This window comes from Hesperophylax consimilis, chromosome 5 (assembly GCF_061612785.1).
Source record: "Hesperophylax consimilis isolate HC1 chromosome 5, BYU_Hcon_1.0, whole genome shotgun sequence".
Classification (NCBI taxonomy): Eukaryota; Metazoa; Arthropoda; class Insecta; order Trichoptera; family Limnephilidae; genus Hesperophylax; species Hesperophylax consimilis.
This window is the reverse complement of record NC_142840.1, coordinates 33,483,141-33,498,186: the sequence shown is the minus strand read 5'-3', so window position 1 is coordinate 33,498,186 and position 15,046 is coordinate 33,483,141. Positions and strand designations below refer to the sequence as shown.

The 15,046-nt window shown below is 33.1% G+C and overlaps 1 protein-coding gene across 2 annotated transcripts in view; it reads right to left on the bottom strand.

Moving 5' to 3' along the window:
- The window catches only part of LOC149423814 (proton-coupled amino acid transporter-like protein acs), a 43,619-nt gene that overhangs the window by 8,960 nt on the left and 19,613 nt on the right, over window positions 1–15,046 (bottom strand). For both annotated transcript variants that reach the window (XM_089631824.1, XM_089631825.1), the window contains exons 2-5: window positions 11,840–11,944; window positions 11,398–11,514; window positions 10,868–11,018; window positions 4,874–4,995 (exon numbers count right to left, since the gene is read on the bottom strand). In XM_089631824.1, the coding sequence (XP_089487950.1) occupies window positions 4,874–4,995; window positions 10,868–11,018; window positions 11,398–11,514; window positions 11,840–11,901 (452 nt within the window). In that variant the 5' untranslated portion in view covers window positions 11,902–11,944. The remainder of the gene's footprint in view (window positions 1–4,873; window positions 4,996–10,867; window positions 11,019–11,397; window positions 11,515–11,839; window positions 11,945–15,046) is intronic.

The following is a 15,046-nucleotide window of genomic DNA, read 5'->3' as shown; positions in this document are numbered from 1 at the left end:
GTACATACAGCAGGGTTAGAGGGTTCATAATTAACCTTGGATTTTTTTTTGGTAAAAATTTTGGATCCCTGGCCACCATTAATACGATTTTTTTAAAATTAAAAAAAATGATTCACCTTATGTGTCTGCCTGCAAGTATTTGGATTGGGCTCTACGTTTGAATTTTCAATTCAAAATATTTTTTTCTAAAGCTGGGTAAAAAATTTTTGAGCATATTTAAAAAAAAATCAGCCAGAAATAATTCGTGTTTCATAGAATTATAATTATAAAAGGCAACTATCTGCATTTGAGAATTTTTTATTTGAACATTCTAAACTAAATGGCTGTCATTCATCAACAAAAGCGAATTTTCATTTTAATTAATTTAAAATTAGAATGAAATTTTTTTTATTTAGAAACGCAGATGGTTGCGTTTAATAGTAATCAAAAGCTGAATCAAATATTTTATTTAAAACAAAATCGTATAAAGCGTTGCCAGCGTTCCCTCGTAAAACATTTTTTTCTTATAAGCATTTGGTAAATCGACCTGAGAACAAATGGAAAATATCAGCGTCTAAAATATGTCATTGAAATTTGTAAGCGTCCTTCTGAAAAATGATTGTGGTATGTGTAATTTTTTAATATGGATTGTGATGGTTTGGTGTGTTTCGTACTGGTGTAGAATGTTTTTTTAAGGTATAAATAGCGATTTTGATGATTTTGAATAAAATTTTATGGGCGAATGTATTTCCTCTATTGTTGATAATTTATGGAATGTTCGGAAGGACTTTTTCAACCGAAACTTGTTTCGAAATATTTATAACCTTTCAATGTTAACTTTGTATTTGCGGATTCCAAATCACTGATCCAATTTTTAATATCCTATGTTCAAATTACTATAATTATATTTAAATTACATGCCGTGCTCTGAAGGGTTAAAAGAATACCTGAACTATTTATGAAGAATATTATAATAGTACTTATTTATTTAGGTTATAAATTATTTTAGGTAAAATAATAATAATAATTGAACAGGGGTTCTCAAAACCACAAATTTTTATGAATCAAAGTTTTCAACATTAAAGAAATGATAAAAAAAACAAGAGCACGTTGACTCACCGATACTCACCTTGAAGATTGTTTACTATGGTGAGTGGTATTTGTAGTTAATAATGACCCTTGATGTAGATAATATCAATGTGGTCTTAATCACTCAATTTTTTTCGTGTTAGCTTCTATCTAAACGATCTAACTGTAAGTTAACAAACATACAAATATGATTCATTTCTGCTTTTGAAATGGCTTGGAATATTTGTGTTTCGGATTTTTCGAAAGTTTGGACAAGAGTTTTTTTGATTTATACATAATCAAACGCCACTTTTCCGATAAACAAAATAATATAGTTCACCAGTTACTCGTACTCGTCGATTGATAAAATAAACATTTGACTGAGTGGTGATTCAATTTGCCTCTAATAGGCGTCATATTAATTGCCTTCAGGAAATTATAGGTTCATAATTACTTCTAATTGATACTTTATACGGAGATTCCACGTTCAAAGACTTACTGCTGACTGAATTTTTTAAACTAAAGACTGACTAAAGTATTTTTAATAGTTGATCTAATCTTGCAAACATTTTTATGATATGATTCAGTGGCCGATTCAACCAAATATAGTAATAATTAGATTATTTGTACATTACCGTCTTCGTGAATTTCTGAAAATTTTTTTAATTGAGTTATTGAATAGGACGGAACTAACTTTAAACTAATTTAAATAATTTGTAAATCAGTGATAGAATAGTACTCGTAGATAACATTCCTCAAAAATAGTACCATATCTTTTACCAATGTGATATAAATAATAGTTAAACAAGCGTACAAAAAATTCAAAAAATCCGACGGTACATACAAGCTTTGGACAAAAACACTAACAAATAACAGACAATAAAAGCATTCAAAACACTTTAAATCGCTACGAGAAATAAGGGAAACAAAACAATCCAGATACAAAATGAAAAGATGGATTAAAGAGCAAAAAAGGCAAAATTTGAAAATAATTATAACGCAAAAGAATAAAACATACACAACACTATTACAATACACACATCCTGACCGGTCAGTGGTTGAGTTTGCATCGCGTTTGGGTCGTACGTTCAATTCCTCGACTGGCTAAGTCCTCCATCACGACACAAGCAATGTTTTCCGCTTACTGTGATGTTAGTAAGAGATTTTCAAATATTTTCAGGTTATTTGTAACCCGAGATGTTTTTATTTATTAAAAAAAAATATGTATAACCAAACCTCATAATATATACCGATTTTTTTTTCATTACCGCCTGAATTGTTGTATTTTTATTTAATTTCATCTGTTTATTTAATTTTATTTCAATTTATTATTTTATATTTTGTTTTTACAAAATTAAATTGTAATATGTAAAGCACCCAGTTAGGCTCACATCATCAAATAATAAAGGATTTGCATCTAATAAAAATTAAAAGAAAACTAAAAAATGTTTTCATTAAAGGTCCCAAAAAAGTGCGTACTAAATTTTCCACCCCCCTTCCATTTTCCCTTGCCCCCCCAAGGTCGAACCCCCCCTAGGGTCAACCCCCCCCCCCCACGTGAATGCTATAGCCACGCCACTGTATTTGTTTATTGTTTCACAATACGTATTTCCGTGGTGACCGACCGAAAGCTAAATCCCCCCCATGTCAGATTTTCAGCTTGGATTTAAATTGTAATGGATCACCGTATTAAAAAAAATGATTTGGTATCTTTGTCAAAAGGTTGCTAAGTTTTATTTTGCATCAAAAGAAGGTGGGTTCTTGGTTTTCCATAATCTGTTACCGTTCCGTGATTGATTACTAAACTTGGCAGTTTGGCAAGCATCTATCATAATGACAATGGGACACATCTCACACATTTCATAAGTGTCGCATGTCGCAGTATCGCACCTACTACGAGTACATTTATCTAGGTACCTACTTGAACGTTAATAATTATTACCGAGGAATCAATAATCCCACTGATATGACAGGTTAAGCTATCGGCAATCGACGATACTAACTCCATAATGGAGTGTGTAATAAGGTTAGTTAAATTATTTTGCACTGTTTTAATCTACTTATTTACTTGTAGGTACATTTAGATTTTACGATAACTGATAAAGTTGATGACTTATTGTTATTTTATCTGAAATACCCAAAACAGTCATCCGCTGCGCGCACAATCTCAGTAGAATCACGAACAGGTAAATACATGTTGCGGGAGTTTGTCTGTTTGGGACAGGCCAATAGCTAACCGATAAGAGACAACACATCAGCAGTCCAGGTCCAGTGACCAGGATGTCAACAACCTCACATGGTAAACTTGTTTCTAAGATGGCCATCATCGAGGCTCAAGGACCTTTTCCAATTATTTAGGCCTGAAATACAGACTATTAAAGACCGGACGGCGCAGATATTTCTGCTTTTGTTTGGAACACTATTCTGCACTGACTATGTACCGTGTCTTAATTCTTCTTATAGTTTGGTAAGCACTTACTACATTATTATCTAGATCAAAGAAGCATGATAATTTTTGTAATAATTATGTATTGTTAGATAATTATGTTGGTTTCTTAAAGACCGATGTCAAATAGGTGGGCACTATTAAAAGTGATTTGGAAATATTTCCGTGATTATCAATTAAACACACCTAAGAGGTCATAATTATCATAACGCCGTTAGGTGAATTTCTAGTGGGCACGCGTTTAGTGTTTGCTGCTTAGGCTAGGTATTGACGGGTTGTTGAAGGCCCCGTAGTAAGCGTTCAAAGATGTTTTGAAAGGGAGATATGTGAATACGAATGTTAGAAGGAGCGCGATAATATTAAAAAATGATAATAATTGAGTGAAAATGAAAGGGGGGGGGGGGTTAAAGGCTGGCGTTACACTCAAGTAAAATTTAAGAATTGTTTTGATTACTCACAAGTGCATTTGCACATGCATCTAACTTACGGTAATTAATGCTCTCGGAAGTTTAACTTGCTTAAGTACTCACAGTCATCGATACATCTAAGTAATATATGTTTATTTGCGGTAAGATGGCTTCCTGCCAACAACGAACGGCTTTAGAGAAAAAAATCTCCGTGCGCTTTCGTTCCGTGAAGGGCAAAATTGAATGGAGGATCAATTAATTGCAGTTCTATAATTTTATCCGAATGACAGCTAGATGACGGTAACAGATTTTGAATTCAAAAACGTCATTTTGGAAACATATACATTGAGGTTAAAGAGGATTGATTGAAAAATAAAGATAAGTCAATAATCATATTCGGAAAGCTTTTTACCACCTGAAAAATAAATCAAATCTCTTCTGTTTTTGGAATCAGAAAATTTTCTTTCCGTTTTCGTTGTGTTATCCGGATTTTAGCTAGTATTATTTTTAGATTGTTTTCGCGAGATGATAATGTTGTTTATCCACTTATGGTAATCAGATTTTAGTTGAATAATAAAATAACAGCCATAAGCAAAAAAATTCTACGAAAACCTGTCTTTTAAATTTTAGCGCCTTGAATTGGGGCCTTTATGGTACCATCTCTTACGGTAAGCATCTCAACTTATCAAATTGATTTCATAAGAAGGCTGTAAGTTCGGGCGGACACGATTAGACCTCTCAAAAACATACGCCTTTTACGACTTCTGTAACTTTCTTTAAAATAAAGTAAGTAGCTTGACATTGGTAATTTTGCCAGAAAAAACTTACGTAAGCGATGTAAGAGAAAAAATTACGTATTTAAAGCCAGCTTAATAAATGATGAAAGTGGATGAACTTTACTGTATCTTTGTTTACGCGTGTAGGTTATGTCCAATGAGCTATGAGCCATGCTGGGGAGAGGGAAATGACTCACCTGAAAACATTGGCCCACGACCGGAGTGCTTTGGGTCCGTACTCGAAGGAGGCTCCACAGGTTTGCGCAAAGTCCATAGAAGGCACTTTAGCGAGTTTACATACTTCATGGGATATGGTGACCTGCGGTTGGAAATAATTGCTGATTACATACAAAATGTTATTGTTTTAGAATAGTAGGAATTACTGCATAGCGCCTTATCGGTATGTGATTAATGAATACTGCAAAAAATAATTATTTATAATATAAAGAAAAGTAAAATCATATTACTTTTACACGGAAAAGATAACTACTTAATTATAGAAACCATGTAGCTTCGCGACGATTAGAAAAAAAAAGAGATCTTGGAGTCTTACTAAATTCTAAAATGCTATATATAAGGATAACTTACAACAAATTTTAGAAAAGGCCTATAAACTAATGGGCTTTATTTCACCATACCGCGTACACTTATTTTGGTATGCCTGACATATGTAAGATAACAACTTGAATTAGACTCAGTCATTTATTTGAAATCCCCAATATCAAACTTATATTAAACATTTGTAATTTTAGAATATAACTAATTGTTTTTAAGCAATAATTATAAGCTATATAAATTGAAAAAAATCTTCCCAGTAAAATTGGGGCATGCAGTACATGCAATCGATGGGAATTGAACCAAAACCTCATAGATCACAAAGCGAAAGATTAGGAGGCTGCTTTGAATGAGTGTTCCGGCCCTGTGATCTAGGAGGTTTTGATTGAACAGGCAGCCTTCCGATTGCCAGTCAGGTGCTCTACCAATTGCGCTACGTGGTTCAGTGTCTCAATTCCTCTTATTTTTTCAATTTATGTAGCTTATAATCATTGCTTAAAAATAATATGCCATCCTTTTAGCTATGCATAAAAAACCTTGTGTCTTCAACTTTAAAAATAAAAATCTGTAATTCCGCTCTAGTAATCATATATTTAATCCCATTGCTCATGTAAAAAAATCATCGATTCGTCATTCTTATACAAAATTCTGAACTGTCATATTGATTCGTAATATCTATTATAATTGATTGTATTTCGTTGCCCTTGGGTACTAGCACAGTGAAATCGATAATTTTACAATGTCGGTTGGATAGGCGTAACTACCGATAATTTTATACGGATCCACAAAGTAATCTTTGGTATTTATTGTGTATTTTTTTATTTTGTTTTGTTTAAATTCCACTACAAAAGTCGACCAAATATCGATCGAAGTGCGTATAATTTGTTTATACGTATAAATACTCAATCGAACTTAATTGCTTTATTATATATTCATCACACGATGTAATTATCTTATATATAACTGTTTGATTTTTAACACAATAAAATAATATAATAACAGATATAACCATCAATCACAAGGTTAACTACAAATTCCCCACCTCTGTTAAGTGTCATGGAACTGTATTATTTTAACTTTCACTCTCATTGGGAGCAGGTATTATTTCTTTCTGGGTGTGTATTAATCTTTAAAATTATTGAATAAAAAAGAATTATAATATAAAATGCATTAAGATCAAATAGATCTTTCCCTTTTGTGTAAGTTTTTTTAAAAAAAGTTAAGGAATAGTTATTATAATATGTTTTTGTAGTTGATATTTTGTCACATGGTTTTGTATTTAGTGGAATCTTCACTGGTTGTTGGAACATCTTTGAAAAGTAAGTTTATTATTTATTCAAAGTAATAATAATAATATTTGGATGATTTGTATAGCGCCATTTTTGTGAAAAATCACCTTAAGGACGGGGTACAACAGTATATGGATTTGATTGGAATTTATCTTCCTAAATGTGATTCGTCCCTCAGTATGAGATAGATTTAGGAGGAAGGCTTCGAATAATGTTAATCCAATGAGAAAAGTGTGATTAAGATGAATTATAGGCAACACCAGAATGCTACTCTCAGGTAGTTTAATTTAAGGGTATGAGTGCCTTAAAAGGTAAGTTTTTAGTTCAGACTTGAATTCTGTTTGGCTTGTTATACATCTTAGTACCGGAGGGCGTCTATTCCAAGCCTTCGGTTGAGATACTCCGAAATCGCGACTCCAAACTTAGTATTAGGCTTGCGCTTAGGTTCCATCAGTCTGTACCTGATGATGTTGCTGATCTAAGAGTTGACTGCCTAAGACCAGTGTTTTTCGGGAGGCATAATTCAGAGATATAGGGTGGGGTCATTTAATTGATGGTTTTAAACACCATTCACCACAATTCTTCATGGTACTTGAGAAGATTACGAATGCGTTCCGAAATATGCGAATATTTAGAGACGGATTGAAGTTTGTCAGTTTGATAATTTGGAAGGCTGGCATAAAAGCCGTTGATTAGTAATTTTGTTGCCTCTGTAGGAAGGTTTCTTCGGACAGACTTTAGTTGTCTAAATTGATTTTATAAGGAATTAAATCCTTCAAGGCTAAAGGCCATTTACAACTTTTTGTTTTTTAACATTATTACCCATATCAGTTGTAGAATATATTTTCTTATTCGAGATGGGGAGTAGTGCCATTACAGTTGTAATTTAAGTCTATATGAATTTTAAAATATATAATAATAATTTTATGGGACACAAACAAAATACTAATTCAAAGAGATAAGAATACATCGATGAATTGTAATACCTAAGTAAATGTAAGATGTTTAGAGGCTGTGCATTTTAATTTATGTAAATTAATGAACAGTATGATGTAATTTCACGATAATTTATATACATATATGCGATATTTCACATTTTGTTGTTATTTTATTGTTATTATGCTTATAAGATTTGTACTTATATTTTGTATTTTATTACATTTAAGTATGTAAAAGCCTAACAAGCGTCTAAACAAATTAACACCTCACATCATAACATGATGAAGTGTATAAGTTGTATTATTATAAAACTGAATGTTTTCCAAACAGAACAAATAGTTTATGTATCAATGGAATATTTAAGTGTAAAGTGTATAAGTTGTATTCTTATAAAACTGAGTGTTTTCTAAACAGAACAAATAGTTTATGTACCAAATATTTAAGTATAAAGTGTATAAGTTGTAGGTATTATTATAAAACTGAATGTTTTTCAAACAGAACAAATAGTTTAGGCACATATGGAATGTTTAAGTGTATAAGTTGTATTATTATAAAACTGAATGTTTTCCAAACAGAACAAATAGTTTATGCACCTATGAAATATTTTAGTGTAAAGTGTATAAGTTGTATTATTATAAAACTGAATGTTTCCCAAACGGAACAAATAGTTTATGTACCAATGGAATATTTAAGTGTAAAGTGTATAAGTTGTATTATTATAAAACTGAATGTTTTCCAAACAGAACAGATAGTTAATACACCTATGAAATATTTTAGTGTAAAGTGTATAAGTTGTATTATTATAAAACTGAATGTTTCCCAAACGGAACAAATAGTTTATGTACCAATGGAATATTTAAGTGTAAAGTGTATAAGTTGTATTATTATAAAACTGAGTGTTTTCTATACGGAACAAATAGTTTATGTACGACCGGTCGGTGGCCGAGTTGACATCGCGTTTGGGTCCCACCCAGGCGTAGTGTGTTCAATTCCTCGGCTGGCTAAGTCCTCCATCACAACACAAGCAAAATTTTCAGCTTACTGTGGTGGTAGTAGGAGATTTTCAAATATTGTCAGGTTATTCGTAACCCGGGAATGTTTGTCTTTCCCGGGAATGTTTGTAAAGTGTATAAGTTGTAGGTATTATTATAAAACTGAATGTTGAACTAATAGTTTATGCACCTATGGAATATTAAAGTGTATAAGTTGTATTATTATAAAAATGAATGTTTTCCAAACAGAACAAATGGTGTATGTACCAATGGAGTATTTAAGTGTGTGTGGACTTTTGGAGAGTCAGTTTAGTACAACACGTAGGTACGACCATTGTGTTCACCTTTTTTCAGCATTCAGCTCCATGTTGCCCAAATAACACATAGACAAAGAGTAGTACAGGCCTAGACACACATCAGATCACTGACCACTCCCACTACCAGTTCCAATGAGCCCTGATCATCTGGTCGGAGAGTGTGTAGTACTGTGTAGTGGCTGGCTCACTCAAGGCCATCACGTCTTCGGCAATCACCCAATCCATAACCTATTCTCTCTGTATATGGTGCAACTTGCAACATATTTATATGACATCCAATTCCACTACAAAAACAAATGATTGGTGTTGGTTATTGTCGAACTTTAAAGATTTTATCTAAAATATTGATTTTAAAATCAGTGAATAAATTGTTTATTTATTATGTGAAAATACATAACTATCAAAATAATGAGCATGTTTCGATACCAAAGGTTTCTTAATAATTATCTGTATACGCTTGACTAAGGACGGGTTGTTTCGGAGTATTTGAACAATTCGTCAAATTTCAACGTTCATTTCTGGGATCTGTGAAAGTCCAATTCAAGTTCTGTTATTATATCATTATAGGCTTGACAAAACTGAAATAAAAACAGAACTTGAAAAAATCTTTCACGGAACTTGAAAATGAACGTTGGAATTTGATGAATTGTTCAAATGCTCCGAAACAACCCGTCCTTAGAAACGATAAATAAACAAATGATTACGAAACAAATCGATTACTTTGATTAAAAAGTGGTGTTTGAAAAAACATTTTTTTTCTTCAAATAATTGAAATGATGCCGTAATGTGAAATTGCGATCATCAAAGAAATACTAACTCATTTATTGTTTTGGAGATTTTCACGGCCAGAAGTATAATCATGATTTGTTTTTAGGGTACGATGTTATGTTGCGCTATCTGATTCTTTAGCCAATGTTTCAGACAGCGTTACAGTGTCTATCATAAGGACAAATGTGTAATAAACACTTTACAAAAGTTCTCATCTGCTCCGATGATAGACGTTATCCGAAACACGGCATAATACCCCAAAAATAATACACAATATTTATTTTTTATGAATTAATAATAATTCGTATATTATTTTTGCAAAAATAAAACTAAATTTTCGTTCCTGGGAAATATGATATTTTGAAAAGATGATAGCAGTGCGACGAGATGAAACGTTTTGTACAAACAATTAATTAAAAATTCGTAACATTTTATTTTTATGTTATAATATATATCCTTGTACAAAAATTGTAATCAAATTATACCTGAAATTTTTCTTTATAAGTTTTGCTGTATAATATGTACGAAATGCCGCCAATGTTTATTTGTTGTTTTGATAGCGCCTCCTTATTCGTATGGCGACTGTATATGGTACGATTTCACTCATTGAGTTGAAAAAACACTGTTTTTGGGTTGACTTCAAACCTGTTTCTCTTTTTGCAATTAATTATCCTTGGGAATTATAAACCAACAGTGGTGTAGCTCCGCACAGAGCGCGGCGGTGGCTCAACACACCGCGGAGTGCGATCACTGTATCTGTATGTGTCACAGGTGATACGTTACGCACACACTCACACTCATATTCAAACTCACATCTCACCTCGCGAACTGCAGAGTGCAGAGCAGAACAGGCGCAGGCCATTGCTCGCATTGACACCGCTGGCTGGATCGTGGAGCGACCATCATTTGCATTTTAGGTGAACGAAGCACAAAAGAATCGGCCATCACCATCAGTGGTGAAAATGACGAGTGACCAGAACTTATACCTAATTGGCCCATCGTTAACATTTGTACTCAGCCTCGCTCCAAACTGACCTTGAATAAACATTATTGACAATGGGTCGCTTCGATTACCAAGAGCGTAAACACGTTTTTACCCGATTAGTTGTTATAAAATTTACAGGTTTTATTTATTACATTGAAATTCAGTTATTACCTCGGCCTTAATAGCTGAATTGGAAATAAAAGACCTTCCCAACACAATTTCAGTGTTTAAAAATCATAAATTGAATGTTTAGAAATTAAATGTTAACCAGGTTTTAGTAAACAACATTGCAAATTATGACGTATATGCCAATGAAAAGGGAGAACATTTTATAATGTAAACTCACCAGCACGTGTACGCAGTGGGTGCAGACGAGGCCGATGACCAGGGTTCCGATGGTTCCCAGTACCAAGCCGGCGTTCTTGAAGGCGTTGGGCATGGCCAGGATACCAGAGCCGAGGGAAGATTTGAGGAGATGAATCAGGGATCCCGCATCTCTGCAAAATTACATTATTATGTTAGCACCGCTTCATAGCTACCTACTCTAGCAGGGCTAGTTTCTGAAGTCAGTTGGTATACAGGCCATTATGTAACCTTCTCAGTAGCTTCTCATTATCTTTAGGATCTGCCGAGGTCTCGGTCTAGGAGCACTGAGTTGGAGGTCAGATGAGAATTGTTTGCAACACCTTATCGTAACGATGATATCATCACAGACGCAGTTGTATTCATGAACCGCCTCCTCAGTCAAGGTTAAGAAAGACTGGCCACAGGGTTAAATGTCAAGAGAGCTCGGTTGTAGGTTGTTGGTTGCTTATGAGCGGTGTCTGGGTGGGGAGAATAAGGCAGTAAGGACAGACTATAACTATTTAAACTTACGAATTGGGATGTTCCAACTTTCGGTTGTCGAAAGGGTTGTAGTCATCCTTCTCAGTTGTGATCACCCCGTCCAAGGTCAGAGTAGATTGAAAGCCGGGGTTATCAGTCAGATTGGCGCTACAAACAGTTTCAATTAATTTTTTAGTATCATTATTACCTGTACAATATTATAAGACACTTATTTTTTAAAGATTTTCTGAATATCAATCACAATGCTTAAATCAAATCTTTTGTGATAAAATACGAAAACCATCAACGGTCACTCGCCAATATTTATTTTCGTGCGGAATATCCCACAATTAATTTCAAAAGCGTGGGCGAATAATAATGTAAGAGATTTAATTAATCTTAGAATCCCGTTATTGGGACTATGCTCATGTTAGTAGCTACAAATTATTATATTCTTCATTAAAACAGATGGTAATCAAAACAATAAACTTACGTTGAGGTGAATTCGTTCATGTGAATGGAGGATTTGGGTGATTTTGAGTCCATCTTGTCCATTTTATTTTAACCGGCTTAGTAATAACGTTACAGCAGTTTTCTCCTGAAACATTAATAAAGCCAGGTGTTACAATATCATCCTCGTGAACCCGGCTGTTGCAGCAGACTAGCCTAACATGATCCTACTTGCAACAGCAGAGGGAAAGTGTCAGCACACCTCACACACACTACTGACCGGTGGAATTCTACATACTTTCATGCTCCAGTGTATTGGTGTATGGATTCGCATATACCGCTATACCAGAAGTTGGAAACAAATTATATATACTCTCATAAAATATTATCTTAATAATATATAATTTTTTTAATTTATCGATCCAAGCAGACCAGTTTGTCAGTTGTGATAATAAGATAACGAATTAACGTAATTTTCTACGACACGTGTAAATGAATTGCAAGAGACAGCCTCATAATGATGTTGCTAAGTAAAAAAGCATAATTATATGTTTTGTTAGTGTACTGACCACATGTCATAGATCTGTGATACAGACTAACCAATAACTAACCCTGCCGGGTTGTCCGTAAAGACAAGTAAAACTACTTAAAAATCAGAAACATTTTCAAAATTTTAAATGGTGTTCTAAAAAGTAAACCATTAAACAGTAAACAACAAGTACATGTTTATGTTAATATTTTGGAAGGTTTGTTTATGTTTTGGAAGGCAGGTCTATCACGTTTTTCCATAATTTAGGTGTTGCGAAAATTCAAAGTTGCTTAATATTTACAACCTAACAATAATATTTAAACATCAAGGCTGATGCAATCTGTACACTTTATAAGCAGGCATTTGTAAAAACTGTGAATATCTCTAACATTTTGAGAGAGCTTTTAATATCTGTTCTAATTTTCTTACCATACATGTTAAAGATATGAATTTTATAGCACAATAATCGACCTTTTGCAGAGTAGACAAGAATGGAATCTGTCTAAATACGACTTGATGAGTCAGTGGATGATCTAAATATATCATCATACTTCATTGTTAATATCGGTGGTAAACAAAGCGATGAAACCAGCTTCGTTTCATGTAATAAGCCGGTTTTAGAAATTCCACAGCAATTAGAGTTTCCTATTAGTTAATAGACATAATAAATTGTTGTACTTAGTTGTATGCAATCTGCCGGAGAGGCGATATTGAGCATCTCTGATTTACACTAGCTACGTTAGCAGGCACATTCCGTTGCGAAACACGTACCTCTCAGTTCTTAGTAATAAGTGATTGATAGTTGGCACTTCATTGGCCATGGGCAATAAGTAATAAGTCTGCTGAATAAGAGTCGTACTTGAAAATAATACGTGAATTGGCCTGGTTCTTCTTGTACTTGCCTAAACTCGAAACTAGTCACCCATATTATTTTTGTATATGGAGGGGTCTTGATTGATCATAATATACGTTTGGATTAGCACTTTTATGTACTCAGAACTCTTATTAATAATATATTGTCTCCCACCATAAATATTTAAAACACTAAACCTACCTACTATGCTATCTGCCAAATCCTATCAGAATAGAGCTGTATCATTTGGGGCTTTATCTCAAAATATTATTGATCTTCTAGAATAAGCCAAAAATTGTAATAAGTGTTATCCACAAGATATTCCTCCATTCGACTCTTCAACGAGTATAATGTCTTAAAAATACGTCAACTCCGGCTAAAATTTATGCTAATACATTTCGTTTACAAATACAGCAAAAAACTCTCTTACATCACAATAACAGCACCAGAACTAACCGACATTACCAAGTGCCTAAACTACGTCAGCACGAACAGAAATAAAGACCTAGCTTATAAAACCTTCAAACCTTCTCCCTTGAAACTACTACATACTTTCACAACACAAATAAAGTTGTGGTTCCTTACATCTGCAAATCATTTCAATCATAATACCTATAAATTGTAATGTTAAACCTCTTCAACACCATTAACACAGTATTTTCTAATTTTATATTATATTCAATAATTCTATACAAATAATGTAATGAATGAATCTGATTTTTTTAATACAATGATTATTTATTTATTTATTTATTGACGCCCTATTGGGCTTTTAAGTACATAAAAATTACAAATTTCATTTTTAAAAACAGTATAAAACAAACAATAGAAAATCTAAATAAAATATAATGATTTCTCATACATTATTTACATTTAAAAAGTGGTGGACTAATTTGGCCTTAAATGTTTTGAAGTTTAAATTAAATATGTCAGCGACATCACTAAGTTCATTGCCCAACCTATGTATTCTTTCTAACACAGAATTCGTAGCGAAGTTATTGCTGTAGAATAAAATATTCCGTCTAGTATATTTTGGAGGTATATGTAAAGATAGCAAGTTTATAGTGTCAGGGCAGTCTAACCTTGAATGAACAATTTTATATAATAAAAGGAGATCAAATATTTTTCGCCTTTCAGATAATTTCGATAAGTTAAGTTTACTGCGTAAATTGACATAATTGATTTCAATAATAGGAATACCAATTTTGAAATTAATAAAACGTAAAAATTTATTTTGATTTTTTTCAATTTGTAAACAATGAGAGTTGAAATGAGGACACCAAATGGTTGCATTGTATTCAACCTGACTTCTAACCAGAGACGTGTAAAGTAATTTTATAGTTTTTATGTTATTAAAGTCTTTAGCGATTCAAAAGTAATTCAATCTGTAAAATTCACCCGTCAAAAAGAGGGATGTCTCTAACATAGTGGGAAGAAAAAAAACATTTATTGTTCAGTTTATTGCATGAATTGATTGTTAGGGGGTTTTTCACTATCTCTGATTATGTTCTGACCAAGCACTAATCCGCGGATTAGTCATTTTTTCGTTTTCACTATATCTGAATAACGCTAACGCTCGGGTTAAAGTTAGATTTGACTAATCAGTGCTCGAACTTCACGTTAGGCGCTATTCCTCGAATCAAAGATGGCGTCAAAATATTCCGAGTTTAACAGCTGAGAAGTGAGTCGAATTTTGTAGAATGAATTTGAATGCTTGTATGATCCATCCTGAATTATTTGATTGTGTTCAAAATAAGAAACAATGTATTAATTCGACACGAATCTATTTAAAATGACCTGATAATCAACATAACATAACCAAAAAAATGCACACTTCGCGGTGTGCGGACTGTGACGCATGACAGCCG